This window comes from Theobroma cacao, chromosome 3 (genome assembly GCF_000208745.1).
Source record: "Theobroma cacao cultivar B97-61/B2 chromosome 3, Criollo_cocoa_genome_V2, whole genome shotgun sequence".
Taxonomy (NCBI): domain Eukaryota; kingdom Viridiplantae; phylum Streptophyta; class Magnoliopsida; order Malvales; family Malvaceae; genus Theobroma; species Theobroma cacao.
In genome coordinates, this window is record NC_030852.1 from 3,977,966 (window position 1) to 4,005,213 (window position 27,248).

A 27,248-nucleotide genomic window follows, 5' to 3' on the forward strand; every position below is an offset into this window, starting at 1 on the left:
GAACTAACCGAATTAGTTCGGTTTCAGTTAGTTCGTTAGTTATATAGTTCGGTTTGATTTTGGTTATTTTTATATAAGAGTTATATAACCGTTTGCACAGCCCTCGGCGACGATGCTGGTCTATAAGGGAAAAAGTGAAAGGAGAGACAGAAAAAAGAAAGAGGTAGAGAGAGAGGAAGGAAAAAATGAGAAAAATATGCTTTTATAGCTAGGTTTTTTAGAGATTAAAGAAGTCTTAAAACAATGTAGTGTTGGGGACAGAAAGGAAAAAAGTAAGAAAAAAAAAGGAAGGAAGCAAAGAATAAAAGAGACAAAAGCAAGAAATAATTAGAAGTAGGCTTAGGCGTGGTGATGAGGACTTTGGTGTGCTTGTTAAAGGTTCAAATATGTCTGACTTTGGCCTTTTTTTTTTCTTTTCTTCCTTCTTTTTCTTTCTTATTATTTTCCTCTCTTTCCCTAAAACTACGTCGTTTTGAAGGTTTCTCACACTCTTAAAAACCTTAACTATAAAAGTATCTTTTTCTTATTTTTTCCTTTCCCTCTTTTTACCTCCTCTTTTTTTCTCTTTCTCCTTTCACCTTCTCCCTTAAACACTAATTATTAATGCTTCATCGATCAAGGCATGACATTAAAAGGAAAAGGTGATCAGTTGTCAACAATCAGCGACTTACAATAATAGGCAATAATGCTAGTCTTTAAAAGAAAAGGTGAAAAGAGAGAGAAAAAAAAAGAAGACATAGAGAGAGGAATAAAAAGAAGAAAAAGATGACTTTATAACTAGGGTTTTTTAGAGTGTAATAAGGCCTTAAAATGATGTAGTTTTAGGGATAAAAAAGAAAAAAAAAAGAAAGAAAAAGAGTAAAGCAAAGAAGAAAATAGATAAAAGAAAGAAATAATTAAAAGTAGGGGCTTAGGTGTGGTGGTTTTGACTTTAGTGTGCTTATTAGAGGTTTTTACTTCGATTTTGAGTAGAGATTAAATTAGACAAAATCCATGGATACAAGGACTAATTGAGTACTTTGACCAATTTTAATTATTTTAATTTGATATTAAGTTTATGTTAGTTAATTACTGTTACCATTTTTATCATTACCTTTAATGGTTATCATATTATAACCCTAAATCAAAGAGTAAAGTCCTAACTTTATTTATTTAGAAAAAATAATTGATTATCACATTATAACCCTAAATTAATTGTCACGACCCGAAACTCCCATCGTGCTTGTGACAACCGCCGCGACGTCCTGATAGGTACTCATTACCCCGAATGTCGATCTGAACCCCGCAAAACTTAGCATCAGCTTCCGCATCTCCCCGGTGAGCGATAGTTATTAAATCTTGTATTTCAAGAAATCATAAGTCGTTTTCAAATCAAAATAATAAAATATTATTTTTTAGCTCACAAGGGTATTTTCGTCATTTTTCTTCAAAAATACCGAAATCGGCCAAAAATATGGTGTAAAAGCTAAATATGTTCATACATACTTTAAATCAGATAACTAAAGTATAAAATTACTTTTACAATGACACGTGGACCCACATCTAACCAAAATGCATCGAAAGTTGGAAACCTATAGCTTTTGCCGATTCGAGTTCAAATGAAGGTCCTTGTCAAAGTCAACTAACTATGGAATTCCCTGAGCTTGAAATGTGAAGAAATGAAGGTGGTGAGATTATAAAATCCCAGTGAGTAAACAGACACCATCTAAACTATCTAAAGGCGAGTAAATGGAGACGAATTAAAATATTCTTTTTCGATATATGTTTCATAACATGAATATTCAGTTTACTCAATTAATCAACATGGCTTATATATCTCACAAAACTTGGCTCCTGCCAAAATCATTCCCGGGGATGCCTTGGCCTAGGCATCTGATCGAGACCAGCAAGGCTGTTAAATGTCTTTACATCCGAAATTCTAACCATGCCTTGGCGTTGGCTGAGTCTCACTCTCACGCGGTGGTCTACGTGAAGTGCACTCAAATCTTTACCTCCAGAGACACCCTTCACACGGCTCTCCGATCGAGGTAAGGTATATCTAATTTTGTGCCCCCTCTCTTAAGCTGGTCCACAGAATCTCCACTACAGGGATTATGGATTATTTTATCTATCACCTGATTTATAAAATCTTTTTCTGCATGACATGGTAATTTATCGCAACCTAGCCTCTCAAGGCTGAATACACAGTACAAATAATTCTAACACCAAAATCAGTTTAGCCATTCATGCTCATATATTGTCATAAGCCATTCAATTTAAAATCATAAATTTACAACACAAGCAGGCAGTCTCCAATTACTCTATTTTCAAAACCAGTATTCAATTTTCCAAAAAATTTATAAAATCATTTTATAAAATCACAATTTCTCCTAAAACATAGCAATTTACCATTTAAACCCATTTTCTATAAAATCACATAATTGTATAAAACTACTCTAAATAATTAAGACGATAATAAGTTTACTCACAGTTCTAGAAGTCGATATACTCCTAATCCCAGTCTCCAAGCACAATCTCTATACTTTTACCAGTGTAATTTGCTCACCACCTATCCACAATGTACAATATATAATTCACCACATTAATGCTTGACCGTTATAAAATCAATTTAGGCTCAGTGTATATGCATGATATGATATGCAACTTATCCGACTACCGCTTAAATGTGGAGTTGACCTAATTCGGCCTATTACCCGATTAAATGACAATTGAGTCCGATTTGACTCCAAATTGCTCCATTTCATTTCTAATATTTCAATTTACTAAATACAATTCCAATAATCTAAAATTCAACCTAACAACCCTCACAATTCTTCATGAAATTTCGGTCATTGTGGTGCACTATCACTAAAAATTTTCCCATTCCATTTTCTCACCATAAATTATCATTTCATCAATTTTTCAACCAATTCACTTAATCACAAAATCAATTCATTACTTCTACACTTCACATAGGGTTCGGCCATTGAAGGTTCATGGGGAAAATGGATTCTTTTCTTGTTGTTTTATTTCTAAATATGCTAAACTAACTAAAAACACTAACATATCTTAAAATCAATTCAATCCAACATCTTTCTCTCTCCATACCCATTTTGACGAGCCATGAATTCATCATGAAAACATGTAATTTAAGTATGGAAAATAAGGAGAAATGCTTAAGGAAAATAGATTTCAAGCTTAAGTTGAAAAATCCAACCTTTTTCACTTGTTTTCCTTGATTTTCCACCCTTTTTCTCTTGAAATTCTTCACATAAGGTTTGTTCTTCCTTTCTTTCCCTCTCTTCCTTGCTTGGCTGAATATTTGGAGAGATAATGGGCTGATTTATGCTGATTTTTAAGTTAAATAATAAAATATCCTAAGCTTGACACATGGCATGTTTCCATTGGTCCATTTTTAAAACTTTAAAAATTTTAAACCTTTTATCTCCACCACATGATTGTCAAAAGTCAAAATGAGGATCAAGGAAGATCATGTGCTGGACAAATGTCCTAGTGGTGGAAAATTACAATTTTGCCCATAGGGTGGCAAAATTATCGTGTCGTCTCTATACTCCAAATTATACCGAAATTAAAATTTTTCACTTCTAAGCCTCAAATCATACTCCAATAAGTCAAATGAGGCCAAAAATATCTTTTATAAAATTCTCATTTTGTCCCCAGGTGGCAAATGACCATTTTACCCATGGATAGTGAAAATTTCGATTTGACTCCAAATTGATCCTCGAATTCCAAATTACCATTTTGAGTCATCCCTGGATTGTGAAACTCTTAATTTCACCTTAAAATTCCTATTTGAACTAGTTCGAGGCTTAATCGACTTAATGGTACCATTAAGGGCAATATCGTCTTTTAACGATTCCTCAAACTTTCTAAATATGCAAACATTCTATTGTGCATGTAAATGACGTCGTAATCATTTTATAGAATAGGGTTTGACATCAATTGTAAAAATTACTTAAAAAATATATCACTAAAGTCAACAAGTAAAAATTACCTTGAAATCTCTTGAAATTGAATAATTTTACCAAACTTAATTTTAATTCGAAATTAAACAATTTCGTAAAACTTAATTTTAGTCAAAGAAGAAGAAAAATGGGAGAATAAGATAATGGAGTTAAAGAGGAATAAAAAATGAGAACAATTACGAACATTGTGAGGGAGATAGAGAGAGAAAAAAAGAATTTTTTTTATTTTTTATTTAACTAATTATTAAAATTTTTTTAGTATTTAAGTTTAAATTTTTAAGATTTTTAATTTTACCTCATTAATGAGGTGATAGTATTTAGTGAGCTAATAATATATAGTTTACACTGTCAATACATTAAATATTAATCTAAAAAGATAAGTGATGTTCTTATTAATGACTATAGGTGAACTTGTTGATCATAAAAGTTTGTTTGACTTAAAATAAAAGTATATGATTTAATTGAATAAAATAGAAAAATAAAAGGTTTTTTGAATTTTTTAAAAAAAATTTCAAAATTTTTTAAAATGTTATATTAAAAATGACTGTTACTTATATTTTACATATCTTGTAATGACAAATGACGGGTAAAAAAAAAAAAGACTTTCAAATATCGTATACTATCTTGATTTTGTTGACATTTGAAAAAGCAAAGAAATAATAAAAAGTGGCCTAAACAATTTCAACTACGACTTTATGATGAAAATTAAAGTCCTAGGCACCAAAAAAAGCTTAAGTCTGACCGCCAAAAAACTTCTAACTATGAATTTAATATTGTTTTATATTGCTAGAAAATTCCAAATGGAGATGATTATGACATTTACAAAATTGCTTCATGTTTCTCGTTTATAACGGTTAAATCACATATACATTTGGTTAAAATGCTATATAATACAATTTATTATAATGCTACATACATTAGTTTATAATGAATATAATAGGGATATTTTTTTACCCTTCAAAGATAAAGTATTTTGAAAATAAGTTTCTTTTTAATATTAACTATTTTTAACTAAGAGAAAAAAATTTTAGACAAAATTACTCTTAATGAACCTTCTCATATTCAAACGCACGTGAAAAAAATGTTGTTACACTCCATACTGAAACAAAAAAGTTGTTATATATCATGTTGAAAAAAAAGTTATTGCATCTTATGTTAAAAAAAAGTTGCTCCATGTTACGTTGAAAAAATATTGTTGTTATACGTCATATTAGAAAAATGTTATTATTGTATGCGATGTTGAAACAAGTTATTACACATCATGTTTTAAAAAAATTATTACACATCATGTTGAAAAAAAGTTATTACACATCATACTAAAAAAAATTGTTATACGCCTTCTTGAAAAAATGTTTTTGATACACGTCATATTCAAAATGTTATTACATGCCAGGTTGAAAAAAAAATATTACATGCCATATTGGAAAAAATAGTTGTTACATACCATATTGAAAAAATGTTACAATCATCTCTTAAGACCTCCACAGATAGTAGAAATCATCTTTTCAGCAAAACTCTTGAACATTTTCTTTACAAAATCATTAGAAGGTGACACAAAGTTTTGCGATTCATCAACAAAATTACCTGATGAAGACTTTTCTAGAATTTTTTATGAGAATTTACAAAATTAAAGATGGATGGAAGCAACCAAAACGCAAAAATCGTTTTCTTCTCTGCAGTTCTTTTTCACCTACTTCTTCTTATTTTTTTTTCACCTTCTCTTTATTTCAATTTTGCACCGAATTTGAAAAATTGAAACATTTTGTTTATTTCAAGATGGATGGAAATCTTGAGCTATTCCTTTCATTTCCTCTGCAACCCAAATGCAAAAACTATTTTCTTCCCTATAGTTCTTATTCACCTTTTCGTTCTTTTTTTTTTTTTCATATTCTCTTTATTTCAAATTTGCACCGAATTTGAAAAAATTGAAACCTTTTGTTTATTTCAAGATGAATGGAAAATCTTAAACCATTCATTTCCTTTCTTCTATTTAAATTCTTTTTATTATTAAAATTTTTGGAAAGGAAAATGAGCAAACCAAAAATATTGTTTTGAATGGTTTAAAGGGCATGAGAGAGTTGATAAAATTAGATGGACAATGTTCTAGATGATGTAAGAGAGAAATCAAGAACATTAAATATGTTTGAAATCGTTTTAAGAGCATTTTTATCAAGTAATAGCAAAAATTGAATAAAACCAATTAACTTTATATTCAATGTTATTTTTAAAAGGGCTTATAAAGTGGACTATTTTTCACAATTTGCTTAATATAATATCCAAAAAAAATCACATTTCATATATAATTACTATATGGCATGCATATTCTATTATAATATTATGCATAGTTTTTTATGATAATAAGTACATTTACATTATATTAATAAAACATTTATGAAATTGTCATGTACATTATAACTAAATGAAATATATAATTTATTATAATAAAATTTATATTTTATCATAATAATATGTACATTTTCATTACATTATGATGACTTGTACCTATTTTCTTTAAAAGACATTTTCATTAATTCAATTAAGGAATAATATAAAAAAAAGTCTTTGAACTATTTAAGAGAATCTCAATAAATTTTTATTCTTTTATTATATTTAATTAAGTTTTTATATTTTTATTTTTGGTTAAATAAACTCTTATAAGATTGTCTGTCATTAGTCAAAACATCAACACTATGAGAGTATAAAAAATGACAAATGATAATTTGATTAATGATAGTTTATCGACTATTAGTCATAAGAAATTATTTAATTTAAAATAAAAATATAAAACCTTATTGAACACATTAAAAGCATGAAGATTAATTTAAAATTTTTTAAATAATTAGGAACTTTTAATTTGCTATTAAAATCTTAGTTATATGATTAGTCTTATCTGTCATCATTAAACTATTCAACAATAATATTTTGATAAACCACGGGCAATTAAGTTGTTTAAATTCATTACACCTAAGTGTAAATTTCCCACAAAAAAAATTCCAGAATGAAGAAAAATTCTGGAAACTAACGAGTACAAGTCTAGAGCTATTTAGATTACACCCATGTCCTTTCATAATATTAGAAATCCGAATTAACACAAAAAAGCCATCGAAAAAGGGCCAAAGAAAAACAAAAATAGGACAGCAACACCTAAGTTTTGGCTGCTCTTTATCTTAGGCAAAGCTTCTCTCTTTATAGACAACCTTCCTCTCCTCTTCTCTGATAAACCCTAGTTAAGGAACCAAGCATAACTTGATTTCTATTGTTTGAAGGCCGGGTATTCCTAAGCCTGCCTTTGACAAGAAGTCAAGAAGATTTTATGTTCTCTTTAGTCTTTTAAGATTTACCCTTTTTCTCATACATGCACTGAAGGGTTTCTTTTTGGGTTTTTCCCCTTTTACCTTTGCTTACTCCAAATGGATGTTTGGCTTCCATAGCACCAAATATGCTATCTTTAAGGTCAGTTTTTTTTTATTTAATTGTTTGTTTTTGTCAATTTTCTGTGTGGATTTTATGACACATAGCTTCTTTTCTGTTTCAATTACAGGTTTTTACTTTGTGGTTCAGTTGCATTTGCTAATGTTATACTTAGTGTGTGTTAATAACCAAATTTCTGTTGTTGTCATTTAATTGCTAGTTTATGCTTTGCTTTTAGTCTGTAATATCGGGTTTATGAGATTTTTTAGCATTCTCTTATTGCTTCAATTGATTGCTAATAGATTATTACATTTTTTCCAATATAGGGATCTTTGGAGAAGGCATAAGAGGAAGGTTCTGGTTACAGCAGGTGTTTTAGGAAGTGGGTATTTTTTGTATAAACTATATGATGCTCACAGACATAGGCTTGCTGATTTGGAAAGACAGCTCGCAAGTGAGCGGGAAAATGATGAATTCATTAAAGCTCAGTAAGAATGATCACGATTATTATGAAGTTTTGTGGAACAAATTCACTGTTTTGGTTCTTATATTTTCTGGTTTTCTAACTTTTAATAGAATGCAAGTCCATTTCGAGAACATTCAAAGAATAGCTGATACAACAACATTGCCTCATGCAATGCACTATTTAAGTTGTCGGATAGCTGAAGATTTGGACCTTTCACATCTTACAAACAGGCTGATGAGAGGGAAGGGTCAGCCCAACACTTTGTCTTCTTCAGAGAAACTTCAATTATGGGATAGGCTCAAAATTTTAAGTATGAAGTCATTATCTTCTGGTTTGTTACTGTTGTGGTCTTTTTGACATTATAAATTGCAAGTATCTAGGCCTTGTTGGAGAATCTAATTTTTCATAACTGATATGTTTGGGTTTTTTTCCAGGTTTTACAAGAATGGTGGTGTCAATATGGGCAGTAACACTGCTTAGCTTATATATTAGAGTTCAAGTCAACATTCTAGGAAGACATTTATATATTGCTACTGCACGTGGTCTTGGAAGCTCAAATTTACTTGTAAGAGCACTATGTTTTTACTCCTAATGCCTGATAATATGTTCAATTCTTTTATTGTTACCTACAGATGATTTGCAAAACTATATCAACACCTTTTTTTTCCTTTTACCTCCATTTGCTAAAATTTCTGAGATTATAATTTTATTCTAAATATGCCTCTACAGATTATTATAGCTGGTATATCCACCAAATTCCATCTTAGTTGCCTCTGCTGTTTGAATGACAGGATGTTTTTGTATGATTCTTTTGAGTAAACTGGGTTGTTAAGGTGGAATAATATAAGAGACTTGAGCTTCTGTTTTTGAAATGTAAGCTGATATGGCAAATAATTGTGGGATATGCAGTCACGTATTTAAATAGTGCCATGTTTACAAATAACAAAATCCTTCAAGCGGTGGTTAAAGGTGCAGGGCTGTTTTTTTTTTTTTTAGACAGGGGGGGGGTTTTCTAAGGCTTTGAAAGGGCTTAAGTATATTTGTGTGCTTTTTGCACCTAATACATCCCTCTCAGATGCTGAAAGTGGTGTGCAATCATACTATGCCGTGCAAACTATTTATTATTCAAAAATTGGCTTTCAAGATGTATGTTTATGTGTGTGTGTGATGAATAGATAGATAAAGTATTAATTCAAACCTCTATTGGTTGGTGTGCCTCCTTGTTTTGGGAGCTTATGGGGTTCTATTTTTCGGGTTTTATTGATTGTCCTTTTAAAGAATTTAGTGCACTTATATTTATTATACAAAAGAAAAAGGTGTTGCTTTGGCCTTTTAAGGTTTTTAAACTTTTAATTTTGGTTTAATAAGAGAGTTTCTTTCATTGACATACAGAATTGGCCTTTGACATGTACAAAAGCCATGATAATAGTTGTGATTTGGTAGTACATATGTTACTACCTGGATGCTTATTTGAACCCTTCATATTGCTCCTATAAAGTCGGATATTGATGTAGTTATTTTGCTGGAGAAGGTTACTGACATGACATGAACTATTAGTGTTATTTTCCTTAAATGGTGGCTTCTTAAGCCAAAAAATACCAAAACTGATTTATACAGATTTAATTATACAACTATCAAAGAGAAAATAATAAATAAAAAAGGATCCAGAGGCACACCTCAACACTTCTAATTGTGGAATAAACTCATAAAGAAAATTTTCAATAAGAATTCAGAACTTGTCATTATTCTGTGCACTCAATTGAGTTTTGATTCCTTTTTAGGTGCTAAATGAGAAATTTAAATTAAACCTGGATAAGATAGTAATGGGTAGATCAATTGATGCTAGCTGCTGACTCTTCTAGTTGTGGTGTCAACCATATAAATAAATCACAGTTGATATATGTAATGACCAAGAGTTGCAGACATTTTTGTGGATTAAACCTTTCAATCTTGTAGTCCACATGACTATCTTGGCTACATCACAATTTTATTGTTCTCTTTTGCATTGTTATGTGATGTTGAGTGTTCATTATTTTTCCGTTGTTTTAAGCCATCAGCTTGTTAGTGGGTACTGTTGTCACTGAGTAGTGTCATTGTCGATTACTCTCATTAGATCTGTTATATTTGGCACTATAAATCTTATTTTGCACTCTTTCCGGCATCCTTATATGTCTTCATACCTTTCATGCAGGAGGATGCTGAGCTCATTGACAGGGATGACCAGCAAAAATTTCTGGCAAATGCTGACTTTCTTGCCAATCATGGCTTGTCGACATTGATTTCCCATATGCAGACAGCAGCAACAGAAGTTCTAAAGGCGTGAGTGGTTTTCCAATTCTTTATCTTTACCTTTTGGTCTATTGCTCTTGGAATTAGCGTCTGTTAAGGTTGGCTAAAACTTACATGAGTTGAAGTAAAATGGGTATCTAAATATTTTCCAGAAAACATATCCATAAAATGGGCAAAATGGAGGAAAATAATTTATTTAGCCAACCCAATTAGTTTTTGGGTTAGGGCATGATTGAGGTGGCCATTTCCAATGTTTACATTGTCAAATTAGGTTATATCTGTCAATTTGATCTTCGGATTTGTGGAGAGTAATCCTATGACATTCCTTCTCCTAATCAAGAAAGAATATGCTGTAATGTAACGTAATGAGGTTAAAATGAGGTGTTAGGGCTCTCTTAAGAACTAAAAAAATATTGATGATGAATATCATGACGTGTGTGATACTTCCTTCTCCCAAATATTAATCAATAAGCAAACCTAATGTCCCTGAAATCTAGTCTGAGTTTTGACCTCCTTACCCCTTTACACAAAGGGGTAATTAGATCTGTCTTTTAGATATTTAGATCCGAAGATTATATATGTCAAAATGACTGGAGGGCAAGACTTGAAAGTGAAGCATACATCAGAACAACCCTCCAAGCAAACATTCTGAACTATATGGCATTTCATGCTAACAGCAGAAGTAACTGATTGACAAGTTATATTTGCTTTCACTTCAAGATTAAGAAAATGCTACTTTGAAACTTCATTATTGTTTCCAAAAATAGATATACTCGAATACTTTGTGAATGTTATCTTAACTTATCAAGAATATTGGATAAATGTTAAGGTCTCCTCACATGGCTTGGTATTTGGGTACTTTCTTTCAGAAAGCAATTGAGGGACTTCTTCGATACTACAGTACTTCAGCAAATAATTATGCAGATCCTTGACATGTTCATGAGCATGGGAAGTCCTCATCACTGGGTGGACTGCTTGATGCCTGAGGACCCAAGGTTGTACAAGTTTGCCATGGCGTCCAGCAGTGATAAAACAAATCCTCCTGACTTTACACAATTTAATCAACTTATGGTTGAGACACGAGAAGTGCTTTCAAGGTATCATCAGTACATTGGCACATAAAATGTTATTTAATCTGCTCCCTGTTTAACAATTTATGAGTTTTAATTTAACAAGGAGCGGTGTGTGGTCAATTGCATGTATTTGCATCTCAAAAAGGGCTTTAATGCCAACCATTCTGATTTAACATTTATGTGTTTAACCGTTGCATGACAAAAATTAGAGAAAAAAAGAAGATGTTCAAGCCTTAGATAACCACCATTAATTTTCTTTTCTAGCTTGTTTTTCCTTTTTTTTTTGGGGGGGGTCAAGGGGGGGGGGGCGGGGGCCGGCGAGCCCGGGGTGTGGTGGTGTTGTGGTGGTAACTACACAAATTGACAGCTACAAACCACCCTTGGTTAACCTAAAGCTTCACATCTAGGTTTCTTAGGGATGAGTGACTAGTGAATCAGAATATATCGTTCATGTAAAAACTAGGAAGTTACTAAGGACTAGGAAATGAGGGAGAGGTTTCGTTTGTTTGGATTTCTTAAAAAGGGAAAGATGTGTTACCAACATTGTTTGGTTAAAGAGTAGTAAGAGAAAGAGATGATTTCTTATCATGTTCTTGTACAATTATATCCTTTATTAGTTACGAAAATAAAATATTAAAATATAACCAATTTTTCCTGTAAAGTAAAAACTTTTAAAGAGGAACCCTTGCCTCCCAAAACCTTCTAACCTGGAAGGTTTTTAAAAACTGAGAGTTTTGGATGGGCACATGTATCCCTCCAAATTCTCCATTTACATTAAAATGTTTCCAACACAAGTCACAAGGAGAGGCTGCCACTCTCCCTTCCCTTTGTTTTACCTCTCTTCACCTCTATCAGAAAAGCCTTAGCATACTTATGGGTGATATAGGAAGTTGACTAGCCAAATAAACACAGGTTTTCAATAACCAAAATACTTGCTCAAGGTGAGAGATGATGACAAAAAAAAGTGGCAGCCTAAATATGTTGGTCCTTGTTGGCCGGATCACCTAGAATATACTATGTCCATAAGCTTCACTTAAAAGTCAGGAAGGCCTTCTGATCTCAGAATGAAGCTGAGTGATGACTCCCCCCAAAGAATTTATTTTGTTGCCGTTAGTTTGAGATGTTCCTATCATCTTATGTTTCAAACTCATTGCAACTTTTTCCTTCTTGCGTGTAGTCTGTTATCAATTGTCATTTGGACTTCAACAAACAAAATTAACAATAGATATTATCTGTGAAGTATCTAGACACTGTCAAATCTTAATCTCATGCAGATAACTTTGTGTTATGTCAAGTTTGACTTTTCTTTTTTCATTTTCCTTGCAGTGCCGAATTTACTAGTGTTGTTGAAATATCATTAAAAGCAGTGGTGAACGCCCTGGTGGAGGAGAAGGGTTTTCAATCTGGAGGAAGCAGTCTAACATTGGGGATGCCTCTAGCTAGACTTTTGCCTCGAATTTCACAAATCTGTCCATCTCTGCTTGACGAACCGAGCAAAAACCAGTTTATCCAAATAATACAAAGTGTTCCAGAAGTCGGGCTCTTCTTCACTCTCCTCTACGCTAATATGTCAACCTCGTAGAGTCCGAATTTGTAATTTTATTTCACATTTAATTTTCATACAAGGCACCAATGTAAAGATTCCAAATGAGGTAAGGTTGGGGGGGGGGGGGTCTGAATTCCAAGTTGTGAAAGGAAAAATTGATGGAGAGAGATTATTGCATTGGTTTGTAATTCTTTCCACATCTTGTTAAGTTGGTATTTTGCTGGTTTCGATCTGGTAAATCATCCAGTTCATCCTTTGAAATGATGATAAAATAAAGCTTGAGATCGAGGGCTTTACATTTATCATTTGTTATCTATTCGGAAAATCTAGGAGAGCCATGTATGTGGCATTTATGTGATTTGATAAGATGCTTTATTTTATGCTGTTTGCTTCTGCCATGTTTTCAAGCTCCTTGAAAGAAAATTGGCAAAGCCATGGATGAAACGAGGAAAGACCATAATTCCTTTCTTTATTTGTGTGGCTAATTCAACTTTAATTTATTTAATAAGAGTATAATGGGCTGAGTTGAATCACTTTGGCTATCATTAAGCCGAATTTGACTTGTTAAGATACATAAAGTGAAAAGTAGGCAAACCAAGGTTCTAAGCTTGAATTGAATTGTACAGATTGTTACTACAAAAAGTGTTGTAAGCTTGGAATCATCATCAAATCTGTTGTTGATGTTGTAGTCCATTTACATCTTTGTCCTGAAGATGAACTTTATCTCCATTTGCAGTGGTATTTGGTACTGGAACAACCCGTCCAACAATGGGATACTTGTCCATGAATTTATATTCCCAATCCTCCAACACAGCAAGCTCCTCAGCACTCAAGCCTTCAATGTTCCCTGTCAGGTCTTCAGGCTTGAATGACAACATGGCTAAGGCCCTGCTCGCATCCCTCCCTGTAAACATCGAATAAGGCCCTCCACGCCCATAAAACATCCTGAAATCCAAACTTTTACGTTTTCATCAAATGTAGAAACAGAATCAATTACATGAATTCAGTAAAGATGAGAAAAAGAATTTATTACTTGGAGGAAGAGACGTCGTAGATCTGGCCTTTGATGGCAATAAGGAGAGGCTTTCTGGGGTCAGAGCCATCGTAAGCTCTTAACTCTTTCTCCGTAACATCTCCCAGCTGAACTGGCTCCTTTGGCGGCTTCTGACAAAAATCTTCAGGACCCAAAAACATGCCGCACACGATTTTGTAGACAACCACCATCATGGCAATGATTGTGAAGAATGCCGTCGGGGATAGCCCCGTCACCTCTGTCACGGCGTCCATCACTGTTGAGTAAATTCCCATGATTTCTTAATCTTCTTCTTCTGTCTTTCTGTACTCCAAAAAAATGAAGTTTGGGTTGGGTGTTTTTTCATTCCTCTTCTTTAATTGCAGAAAAGCGTCTGAGTTTACCTACCTCTCATTGACCAATGACCCAACCTACCGCCACTGCCACTACACAGAACTTGTTTTGTGGGCTGGGCTTATTGGCCTGAACGGGTCTTGTTAGTTGGTATTTATTCAGAAATATTTTTGAACTTTTGAAAAGAACAGAAACAAACGCTCTGCTTACTCTTTTTCCCGAGATCTCGAGGTTAGCATTTTCGTTGTCCTTGTTTCAGATTTGAGAAACCAAAATTTTGGGTCTTACCGTCTAAGAATTGAATTAAAGTTTACTGCCTTTTTAGTTCTTGTATATATACACTCATTGGAGTGTCACAGTGTAATTCATTTAGCTGGTCTGTGTATTGATTTCAGATAGTTGGTTATAAGCTTCGCAAAAATAGGTGTTTGATTCATGATTGGAAATGTGAATTCCAAACTTTACATTTTTTGGGGGGTTTATTTGATGATAGGATGTTGATTTGCTATTATTTTGTAGTTCATGAGCCGGCTTTTAATTTTCTGTATTAGTTTCTGAATAATTTCATGAGCTGCATTCATTTCAAGTATCTGGAGCTCACCAGTAAATTTTATTATGTGTAATGACAAAGCAAAGTTATTTCTGTCTGTACTTTATCTTGAAATTTTTCTTTTTAAGATGATTAAAAATTTGTGTCCTTGGCTCCAGTTGGATGTTAAATTTTTGGAGAATTTTTCCTTTTGTAGTCTATTGTTATGGATCCAGAAGCTGCACGAACTGCCCGAGAATCTCTAGACCTGGCATTTCACATGTCAAATATTCTTGATACGGGACTTGATCGGCATACCCTCTCAGTCCTTATTGCCCTCTGTGACTTGGGTCTGAACCCTGAGGCGTTGGCTGCTGTTGTCAAGGAACTCCAAAGAGAACCTTCACCCTCAACCCCACTGCCAACTTCTTCATCACAAATACCTTAGCCAAGTTTGTGCTTCTGATATTTTCTAGTAAATTTAGGAGCAATGTCGAAGATTCCAATTTACTTTGTTTTTGACTGTTGTTTTTGCAATTGAAAATTTCTTTGCATTTCCTTATCTCTAGCACAATTGTGCTTAGAGTTCACATGCATGTATATTCCTCTTAGGGCTCCATCACGCTGTAGTTAGTGTCTGTTCTTATATCCCCTCATTCGATGTTTGATTCATTATCTTCACTATCTTGAATTGTCTTTTCTTCTTTGTGTTGGAGCATATGAAATTGTTGCCAGATGTATTTCGTTTGTCTTTCTGGAAAATGGCTGCTATAGTCATTGTTCTAAATCAAAATTGTGGACTTGGTTGCCATGTTGTGGTTGTCAGTGTCGGTGAACGTTACTTAACGCGTTGATATTTGTGCCAATGATTTTGTTTGTGTGACTTAGTTTGATAATTAGCACCCAAATAAAAGGAACATTACTATGGCTATAGTGCCTGTCCATTGAAGGAATAATTGCAGTCTTGTCCTAATACGCCCTTTAGTTTCTTGAGCTTATCTGGGTTTACTTACAATTAAGTCGTTTCTAACCGCTGACATGCTATCGATCAAGGAGGAAGGAGAAGACCTCTGCAGATAGAAAATAATTACAGAACAATAAATCACTAATTAAATTTAGCGAGACATTTTGTCTATTTGTAGCTTTCTTTTCCACATTTTCAGATAGTTTCTTTGGATTATGAATACCTTTTTATCAAAATTTCTTTAATGCTTGAACTTATTGGTGTCACCAAAAGTATCTGTACTATATTAAGTCAACAATCAAGTGTCTCTATTGAGTTGATAGGGATCAACTTTGTTGGAATGTACAACTAATAACAAAAACTATAAATTTATTAAACTTAAGAAGTACTTTAATTACAAGTCTGCAGAAAGAGATTTTGTGTTCACTTTCTTTTTGAATTAGAATTCATTGTTTTGTGTCACTTGTATACCTAATTTTCTCCATCGTTTCCCTCTCATTTCGTTTGAATATGAACTGCTTATTTGAACCTTTTTTAACACTCAAGTAGGTTATGTTCAAGAGGCTAGTTTTGGTTACTGAAGTTTGGAAAATACTTGTGATGCATGTATAGTAACAATAAATAACTTTGTCATTGTCACGAATGAACTGGATAAACACGAAGAAATACTTTAAAAAAATCAGAAGGTATTGTTCTCATTTGCTGTCATTTGATGGAGAAAAATTTCTGTTTCTTGTGCCTCTTTGAAATCATGGTTCATTGATTTGAAATGGAATAGAATTAAGTTGTTCCTGTTCAGACGTATGCATGCATGCAAGTAGGAGCACATAAACATGATGAGACACATCTGCATATATATTAGTCATAGAGTATGTTTGAGATGTAAATATAATCACATTGTGGGTAACTCCATTTGCTTGAAGGGTCAAAGGGATGCTGGCATCAAGGTTATATGAACAAATTTCCAGAGATACGTAGTTATTTTGTTGCAGCTAAGGGTGTTATGTTGCTGTCTTTTACCCTGTGCCAAAGTGTTACATTAATTCTGATTGAAACTAGTGCTTGGTCTTGATATTGAAGGTCAAAGATGTTAGCTCAAAATTTAGGTAGATTTTCTGATTTTTGACTACTGTTTGACGAAGTATATTTACTTATCCCCCAAAAAAGGATGTTAGTTCGAAACTTTCATGATTTTTCACCAAATTATAATGTTGAATATTGAAAGTAATTTACCATTTTCGTTCTCACATGTTGTACTTTTGAGAACCAAATGGCTTCCATAAACAAGGAAACTTGAATATGAGACTCCCGGAAACTATTTTTTCTGTGGAATTTGCATGTTGAAATCTCAAGGCTTGTCATGCATCGTGCAGGGATTTCACTGTTTAGTTGCTTGTTTGTTACTGACTTTTGATAAAAGAACAAGCAGGCAGGGGCGGAGCGTCCCTTTGCATGCCCCCCCTCAAAATTCGTGAAATTTTTTATATATTATATATTTTTAAATGATTTTTTAAAATAATTTTTCATTAAATTATTAATATAATTAAAAAATAATAAAATAACTTTACAAGTTTCATTCAATTTGATTCAAATTTTTAATTTTTTTTAATTTTTTAAGTTTCTCTACCCATCTTTTTTTTTCTTTTCTATCTTTATATTATGAAATTATAAAAAAGTAAAGTTTTTATTTAATTTTTTCTATTTATATTATTATTATTATTATTATTTATTTTTTTAATTTTATTTTATTTTTTCATATATTTTAAGTTTCTATAAATTTTTTTTTTAATTTTTACAAATCATCAATCATTATTTTTTTTTGTTATATAGGTTATATCTCTTGTCATGTTTTTTTTTTTTGTTATGTGGATTTTATTTTTAATTATTTTAATTTTTAAAAATTAAAAAATTATTATATAATAATTCTTAAATATAAATTCTAGTGTTGCATTATTGGTTATTGTTTAAAATTTTACCAATATATTATTTTTATTAATCTTAATTATATAAAAAAATTATCTTGAATATATGTTTTTTATATGCTTTACGTTTTATATTTTGTTAAAAGGAAATTATCTTGAGTGTAAGAAGAAATTATTAATTCTGTATATCGTATTTAACTATTTATATTTTATGCATTATAGTTTACTATTAGTATTATAAACTTAAATATAATAAAATAAAAATATTGGATATTGATTACATTAATTTTTTAATCGTTTATATTGAGAAAGACAAGATTTCAGAAACAAAATAGATAATAAGTTTCTTACAAATAATTTAGTTATTTATATTAAAAAAAATATTACTATCATCGAATAAAATTTTGTAAGAGTATTATTATAAGTTTTTTTATTTATATATTATATAAAATTATTATCTATTATAAATTTTTTTATTATTAATGGTTAAGTTCAATATATTAGTATTAAAAATTTTTAACTTTTATTCTTTTTAACCTTTGACTCTTCTAATAAAAATTGGCTAACTCTACACATACAAACAAGTACATTTGCTTTGGAGGAATGCCCTCATATTGCTTAGCGGGAGTCCTATTGATAGCTTGAGATTCTATTTTTGCATTTTTATCTCCATAAAAAATATGATAGATGGATAATTTTTATAGCCCAAATCATAGTTATAAAATCTGGTCCTATCTTTCTGTCTTATGCTTACGTGAAACCATGCTTCTAAAAGATCAAGTGTACGAGGATGTTAGAGAATTACCAAGCATTAAAATTACAACAATTCCATGGTAAAGGGAATCTTCGTCAATGTGTTGCACACTTTGTGAAAACTGACAACAATGTTAATAATTATGAAGATTTTATGGTGAAGCAGTTCGTTTCCTTTTTATAAAGTAACGCCCTTTGACCTTTGATTAATACATGAATCTTGAGCTTGGGACAATTGACAATTGGAAATAACTTGAGCATGAATTCCTCGATCATTTCTACAATACTCATCTTGTAGTTAGAATTGAACTCACAACTTTATGTTAATGGAAAGGTGAGTTTGGGATTGATTATATCCACAGTTGGAGACATTTGAATCTTATCGCAAATTGCGATGATTCGAATCATTTATTTTTTATATGTGCACTCAGAAAATGAAGTGGGGATTGCGTTAAATTCTTAAAAGGCATTAAGCTCAAGACTTTAGAAAAATTAACTACTCGAGCACATGAAAGGGAATTAAGTATTGCAGCAATTAGAAGTTAAAGGCCTTGTGCGGGAGCCAATGAAGAGAAAGGAAATGCAAGACTTTCGTAAGGTGGTAAAAGCTTTGATTGATAAGGGTGAGACTTTAAACACTAAGCCCTTCAAAATGTCCACTAGTTCAAAGAAACTCAAAGAACATCCCTTTCTTGACTCCAATGTTGCAAACATGTTAGAAAAACTTTTGAAGTTTAAGCCCATTCAATTGTCAAAAATGAAGCGACCTAAAGATGTTGATCGAGTAAACGACCTCAACTATTGCAAGCACCGTTTTTATTAGTTGTCCTGTAGAAAAATGGTTTCATTTGGAAAGATAAAACCATGGGACTTTATAAAGATGGAAATTTAGAGCTTGAAAAAGAAATTGTGTCATCAAATCTGATATTAATAACAAGTACCTAACGTGTTGAATACAATCATAAAATTTAGATCTTTCAACCCTACCATACTAACCCCAAATACAAAAGAGGTAATCGTTCTTTAAAAAAATTAAGGGTAATACTTGTACCACATAATTAAGGATCAAAACGATGAAAGATGGATCTAATTATTCGTCGAAAAGTTGGAAAGAAGAATCTTCTCTCAATGGTAAGTACTTGCTTTTTAAAACAAATGGTAAGCACTTTTCCTTGGTAACGCCAAAATTTTTGTGCAAACAGTAGAATTGGCGGGCACTAACAGATAAAAGATGTAAAAAGTAAAAACTAATAAACAATAATGCATTAATTAATTGTTTTAAGCATTATTTCCTCAATTTTTTTTTTCCATCATGACAGGTGCAGTAAACGACGTCGTTTAGCCTTCTTTCAATTAAGAAAAAAGAAATTAATAGGTGACACGTGTCCACCCGTATTGCTATTTAGGAGGGGTTGCACAAACGCTCTATAGTACCTCCGGTAGACGAGAGTCAGACAATTTAGGATAGAGAAATGAATCATCGGAAAATGTAGGACTATGAAATATTAAATTATTTAGGCTAAGATATTAGATAAGTTTCAAAATGTAAATAAGTTCTATCTTATGATTTGTATTGCAAATATGTCACATTCATCACGTGACTTTAACTAAGAGCTTGTTTGGCTTAACTTTTTTTTTAATTTAAAAGTTATTATTAAGTTCTTATGAAAAATAATAGCTTTTAAAATTAAGCTAAAACTGTTTGGTAAACTATTTAACAAAATAAATTATATAAGCTCTAATTTCGATTAAAATTATCATAAAGGATATTTATGTTATCTTTAATCACTTAATAAGTTATAACGTAATGCTTCTAGTTTGTATATAATTTTAAATGTTAAAATCGAAGAAATCAATAAAAAAAAGAATAATTTTCAAACTTGTATAGTAACAATAGTATTAGATTTTTGTTGATCTAATAAGCAATCGAATCATAATGCTTCAATTCCCAAAAAAGAAGAGAAAAGAGAAAACGATATATTTAATATTAAAATCCTTTTTGGTGAAAAAGAGAAAAAATCTTTAAATAGTATTTGAATACAGTTTTGAATTTTAGATTTTTTTTCTCTTAATCTTTGTAAGAACAAAAAAAAATTAGATTTTGATATTTTGTTGTTTGGTCTTTTGTTTTTTTGTTAGATTTTGTAAAGAGAGGTAGAAAAGAGAGAAATCATTATTTATGTTAAAAAATGGTAATTTGTAAAAGGAAAGAGATGAGAGAGAGATTAATTAAGAGAGGGATATTTATTGAAAATTAATGTGTTTTTAAAAGAAAAGAAGAAAAAGCTCCTTGCAGAAGCTTTTTTTTAAGCTCTTTTTTTAAAAATTTTGTTCTTAAAAAAAAAAAACTACTTTTTTTTAAGAGCTTATTAAAAAAACATGTTTGGTCTGGCTTTTACTTATAAGAGATAGATAAGCTAAAAAAAAGTTTAAGCCAAACATGCACTAAATCTAAAAATTTTGGACCAAATTATCCGTTAACATGACTTGAAGTTATGTGGATTTGAATTTTGTTAAATCATATTCATGTAGTAATTTTGTTTAGGCATTTATGACACAAACATTTTCATGTATACATATTAAAACATAATTATACATGTTTAATTAATCATAAGTTAATCGTATTTAAACATATTAATTATGTCATAATGTGTAACTTACGTAATAAAACATGTCGAATTCGTGTCAAAAATTTTGACACGATTAATTTATTGTGTCATATTTACATCAATTCATTTATCTGTTATACTTTCATCTTTACATGATACGATCACAATAGATAAGTGAATTGACAACCTTAACTTTAACAAATGCTAAGCCCACGGATAGGGGCGACTTTAGGATGAAGCCCCCAAATTAAGGGTTTTAAATCCTAAATTTTCATAAATTTTATAATTTTATAATAATAATATAATTAATTATATTAAAAATATACAAAAATTAAGATAATTAATAAAATATGTATCTATTCTTTCTCCACATCCTTATTGATTCTCAACTATTTATCTCATTTTCTATTAAAAATATGTAAAAATTAAAATAATTAATAAAATGACATATTCTCTCACTTCTCTAATTATATGCCTAATAAATCTCAATTTTTTTTCACTTTGCAATTCTTACAATGCCATTAATTCTCAACTATTTCTACTCTTCATAATCAACTAAAAATAATATGTATTTAATTATCTCCTATCACTATTTCTTTTATATATAAACTTAATTTTTTTTCAATTTATAATATCCACTTATAAATTTTCTTTCTTCATTTATTCTTTCTTCCTTAACTTCAATAAAACAAATGCCTCATTTGAATATTTAATTTTATACCTTTAAAGTTATTAAGCCAGTATGGCCCATGGATAACTAACATCTTCCACATATATAGATTTTTATGTAACTTTTTCGACATGGCAAAATTAGTTGTGTTCACTTATATGTGTTTATTCCAATTAGTCAATTTTATAACATAAAAAACGTTAAGTAAGTTGCCACATATGCAATAACGGATCTAGAATTTTGTATGAAAAGTGGTTAAAAGATAATTATATTATATATTTTAAGTTTTATATATAATAATAATAATAATAAATTAAACATTGAAGGGTGATAACCGCTACCTATTACCACCTTAACTCCGTTGGTGCATGAATGCAAAAAATGTTAGTTAACCATGAATCTAATGACTTCTTAAAATCACGTGATGTCATGTGACATATTTTAGTCGCCATAAAGATTAATTTATGTATAACGGAAAGATAGAGGTTTCTCCAAAAAAAAATAGATTAATGCTTATTGTATATGTCTTTCAAGATTCAAACAGAACCACTTAGCATGACCCAAACATGGCTCCTCCACTGTTGGGTCCAACATTTGTGAGATAAGATCCCTCTTTGTCTTCAAGTAAATGATCCTTATAATATAATTTGATCATATGAAACTATTATTTAATGTCAACAATTTTATCCCAACTATTTATCCTATCAAGTGTGGCAAAAATCTATTGCTTCATGTATTACAAAATCACCTATTCATCTCATCCTTGAATTTACCTAAAATCTTTTGCCAAATTAGATAAGAAAAAATGTTGGAAAAAGTGTTAGAGGCTTGGGCTGAGTGGCTTAGGCCTTGAACAAGTATATATTCATTAACTTAGTTTTTTTTTCTGTGACTATTTTTCAAACTAATAGCCAATAGAATTAACTTATCGTATTTATTGATTACTACGTAAGTAAAGCATTAAAGTTTTCTTTCTTGATTAAGCTAACTATATACATTTTTGTACAAGTTAAGCCTGGAAAAAGTAGAATTACATTGAAGGCAAAATTTATTTCAAAATTAATGCATTTTATAAATGTTTTTTCTTGTGCTTTGGGATTTATAAATGTTACCGGAATTATATTTATCTATATATTTTATTTTTATTTATTAACAAGATGATATTATGATCGATTACTCGTGTATAAAATTATATATTTATTAATGTATTAAATATAAAGTTAAAATAAATCACATTGGACTAAGGAAGCTAATATATTCAAATTAAACAAAACCATGTATCAATTTCTTTCTACAACTTCACTTTCTCATTTTGTTGTGCTCTATATATCAAACTTTCAGAATACACCATATGAGGAAAATAATGTTTTTTTATTCTACTAAAGTAGCTACTTCGTAAATTTTTTAACACTTTTGTACTAATTTAAAAACATATCTTTTCATTTAGATAAGTAGTATGGTAAAATTAAAAAATGAGAACCCGTAAATTAGTGTCAAAAGGTCTTGAATGGACTAAATCCATATTTTCAATCTAAAAAACATATATGTTAGAAGAAAACTTTTATGCATAAACGTAAGACTTTTCTCATCTCTCGTTGATATAGAATGTCAATTAAAATTTCACTATGCAAGTATATGTATCGAATAAACAGTATATTAGCAAGCAGAGTATCAATTCCACAGAGAATTGATTTAAAATTTTACTAAGTATTAAAATTAGAACAAATTAATCTTATCCAAACACCCAAAATTAATTGATTAAATAAAACTAATTAACTAAAATTTAAACCAACAAGAAAATCAAAATAATAACTTGAGTAAATATCAAATCAAACAAGCCTAGAATTACAATATCCCTCACACTTTATCTAAATCTTACCTCTCTTCCTTAACTTATTTCAATGGGTTGAATTGCTAACCTAGAGTCATAAATTATTTATAAAGGTCTCCCGACTCATCTTATAAAAATATATATTTTAACCAAAACACTATATCCCTATGTGAATTGAAGTTAAAATAGACTCATTAAGTTCAAGCTCTAATATGGCTACATATGGCCTATAGCTATATCCCTATCATATACGCAAATCAATTAATATGATCATACACTATCCCAATTTTAATCTACACTAAACTCCCTTTTTCAAGTTTGTTTAGGTTTCTAAATCAATTTAATTGGTGGCCAAGCAATTAAAAGCATTAAGAACAAATTAGAATAAACAATTCAAACCCCATTAAAGATAAATAAGAAAGAGATTAAAAATTAAAATTACATGTGAGTTTAATTGCAATCATAGAAAAAGAAAATTAACTACTCATGATTGCAAAAACAAATAACATTGTATATAATTCAACCACTGAGAGTAACAAGAAAAATAAAAGCCAAGGAAGAAAACAAAACAAATATTTACCGCCTTGATCTCCGAGTTTCAGCCTCAACTTCTAGCTTCTAGAATCTCCCAAAAGTTGTCTATCCTAATATTCTTCAAAATATCCTATTTATACTAATAAATTGAACCTATACTTTTCTAAGTTGACCTATGGTTTAATTGGGCTTAAAAGTGTAATGAGAGGCCCAAAAAAATCAATTGTCAGCCTTTACAAATTTCTATTCTCCACATAGTACATCTACCCATTTTTCAACGCGATTTTCTCTATCTTCAATGCAAAACTAGTAAAGTGATCTTATGAAAATTGTTGTTCTATCTTTTAGCTTTCCCATGGTTCAAGAACTGAATCATTTGGCACTCTGTAACGCGAGTTATGGCCAAAAAACTAAAGCATATGCAAGCAAACTTTTGGGTCTTTCAACACCTCACTTTCCAAAATTAAGCTCAATTTCTTTTAACTTTTACGAAAATATAAAAACTAATAAATAACAATCAAATTAAAAAAATAACATAAAATTAAAATAACTCACTTAAAAATAAACTAATTATAAAAACAACTAGAAATAAGTAGCTTATAATTGAAAATTTAGGACTTAGCTAATATTTCATAACAAAATTGGACTAAAATAATTCTATAAAATAGAATTATCACAAGCCCAAACTTAAGATTTTGCTAGTCTTCGAGCAAAAGAAAATCTCAAAAAGAAAACTAAACATTAAAAATCCTTGAACGAGAGATAGAAGTGCCAAATCATGATTTTCTAAAGTTTCCTCATAAATTAACTCAAATTCCAACTTAAGGTAACATACAGCTAATCCTTAAATTCATGCATCAATTCAAGTGAAAACTTATTTTTTGAATGGACTTCCCATGTGCGTGTGAATGCTCTCTTACAAAGAATATCATACAATTCGAATTAGTTTATGCCAAATCTAAACATAGATTAGTACTAGGATCCCATAAGTTTGCTTTTTATCTCTCTCTCCACTAATGCAGATTAACACTTATTCAAGGATCAATAGGTCTTTATCAAGCTTGTAATGTAAGGCTAGAGTCAAGGTAAGATAAAGGATATGTTTACACTCAAATTCACCCTAAGCATTTAATCAATCTAGAATATATAAAGTGCCTAAATTTTTTTTTATAGCACCCCTAAACTTGAAGTAAGCTTTCCTTTGTACCACACATTTTATTTCTTTTTTTTTTTCAACCCCCAAACTTATTTTTGACAATTATAAACAAAGGGTAATTTTGCTAACAACCATCATTTTTTTTTCACCTTTCTCCCTCAATTTATTCTTAGGCTCAAATCATTTTTTAGAAAGATTAAAATACTTAAAAGGTGAAAAGTTCAAATTGCTAGATTTAAATAAACAAGTCAAGGCTAACATAGTTGTGTAATTACAAAGAAAAGGTAAATTAGGCTCAAAAAGGGTGACTAAGGATAAGTATAATAAGGTAAGTTCAAAAAGGCTCAAAATATCCAAAGATGGCCTAAATCACTTCCTATCCTAAGTATTATCTAAGATTTCACCTCGAGAGAGAATCAAACAAATTCTAAAATTCTTGACTTCACTAAACTTTTTCATCAACATAAACTTTATCTAAATCACATAAAAATTCTAAGTAAAAGAGTATAGTGCTCAAATTATTGGAAGTCACATTCTAAAATAAAGCTAACACAAGAATATCACATAAAATTAAATCATAACTACATGCTTCCCAAAAGCTAAGAATCAAAAGATAATTAAAATATCATCTTAGGATTGGGACAATCATGAATGAGGTACAACTATCTCAAAATTTTTTTTTTTTAGAACATAGATAAAACATGCAAAACATAAATAAACATGCAAGACATATCTTAAAATAAAGCTAAATAAACAGAATAAAAAAATAAGCTACAAAATTCTAAACCACTCCCCCAAACTTAGAACAAACATTGTCCTCAATGTTATAAAAGAAATTTAAAGGAAAAAGACAAGATACTCCCCTAACTTTGAAACTACAATCTACAAATCCTCCTCATCTTCACCGCCAAAATCGTCCTCAAAGTCTGAATCCATAGGCAACAAAGAAAAAGTAGTCATATCCATCTCGATGTGTTCGACATAGTCTCTCAAGCAACTGGAGAATGTGGGAAGAAGAAGAATAGAAAAAAAAATATTTAAAACCAAAAAAGTGGGCCTTACCAACGTCACGATGCTCAACCTTCAGCGCCGCGACGCTGAAACCCGAAGCATAATGCTTCAAGTGTCAAGAGATAAGCATCGCGACCTTCAGAAGTGAGCATCGTGGCATTGGTAAGGCCCACCTTTTTGGTTTTAAATATATTTTTTCTATTCTTCTTCTTCCCACATTCTCCAACTGCCTGAGAGACTATGTCGAACGCATTGGGATGGATATGACTACTTTTCCTTTGTTGCCTATAGATTTAGACTCTGAAGATGATTTTGGTGGTGACGATGAGAAGGACTTGTAGACTGCAACTTCGAAGTTAGGGAAGTATTCTTGTCATTTTTCTTTAATTTTCTTTTATAACATTGAGGACAATGTTTGTTCTAAGTTTGGGGGAGTGGTTTAGCATTTTGTAGCTTTTTTTCTATCTTTTTTTTATGTGGTTTTTTTTATTTTTTTTTAAACCAATTACCTGCAAAAAGGAAACATAAAAAGAATTAGATCACAAGAAATAAATTGTTACTAACAAATCTTAAATAAAAGATAAAAATAAGTAAGATTAAGGAGCTTGGGTTGCCTCCCAAGAAGCTCTCATTCATAATCACTAGCTTGACTATAGCACCCCCTTTTTCAATTCTTCATCCTCGAAATATAGTCTGAAGCTCAGCCCATTCACCATGAATGTGCCCATACCCTTACTATCAATCTCAATTATTCCACAAGGATAAACATTTATTACTTTGAAAGGACCCCGCCATTTTTCTTTGCGTTTCCATGGAAAAAGCTTGAAGTATGATCGAAAAAGCATCATTACTTTTTGTCCAATCTCAAAAGGACAATTAAATGGTGGTAGAGGATGCTCCCTTGGTGATTGCTTGGGTTTTACAGGCAAAGATGGTGGCTTAAATTCAAAGATTGGTGCTTGTTCAATTGTAGGTGGAGAAATAGGTTCACCTTTGCCTTCATCAATTAACTCCACTCTATAGCAATAATTTGTAAAGCTAGGATGTCTATTTGCATTGAAAATATTAAACTCAATTACCTCTTCTTCAACTTTAAAAGTTATCTTACCTTCTCTCACATTAGTGATTGCACCTGCTGTAGCTAAGAATGGTT

At 30.8% G+C, this 27,248-nt stretch overlaps 3 protein-coding genes across 4 annotated transcripts; 2 read left to right on the forward strand and 1 right to left on the reverse strand.

Moving 5' to 3' along the window:
- Positions 6,956-13,110, forward strand: LOC18604265 (peroxisome biogenesis protein 3-2). The gene is made up of 7 exons (XM_007036642.2): positions 6,956-7,418; positions 7,703-7,864; positions 7,953-8,152; positions 8,277-8,407; positions 10,034-10,161; positions 11,001-11,228; positions 12,531-13,110. The coding sequence occupies exons 1-7, from the start codon at positions 7,405-7,407 to the stop codon at positions 12,784-12,786; spliced, it is 1,119 nt and encodes a 372-aa protein (XP_007036704.1). The 5' UTR covers positions 6,956-7,404; the 3' UTR covers positions 12,787-13,110.
- Positions 13,203-14,203, reverse strand: LOC18604266 (probable steroid-binding protein 3). Its single transcript, XM_007036648.2, has 2 exons — positions 13,784-14,203; positions 13,203-13,695 (listed from the first exon to the last, which is right to left on the reverse strand). Exons 1-2 carry the CDS (start codon positions 14,056-14,058, stop codon positions 13,416-13,418), a joined length of 555 nt encoding a protein of 184 aa, XP_007036710.2. The 5' UTR covers positions 14,059-14,203; the 3' UTR covers positions 13,203-13,415.
- LOC18604267 (mitotic-spindle organizing protein 1B) lies at positions 14,251-16,858 on the forward strand. 2 transcript variants are annotated; one of them, XM_018117974.1, is made up of 3 exons: positions 14,251-14,347; positions 14,863-15,097; positions 16,513-16,858. In XM_018117974.1, exon 2 carries the CDS (start codon positions 14,872-14,874, stop codon positions 15,091-15,093), a length of 222 nt encoding a protein of 73 aa, XP_017973463.1. In that variant the 5' UTR covers positions 14,251-14,347; positions 14,863-14,871; the 3' UTR covers positions 15,094-15,097; positions 16,513-16,858. The 2 variants fall into 2 exon arrangements, with proteins under 2 accessions (XP_017973463.1, XP_017973462.1); XM_018117973.1 differs by lacking the exon at positions 16,513-16,858 and having other exon boundaries at positions 14,863-15,456.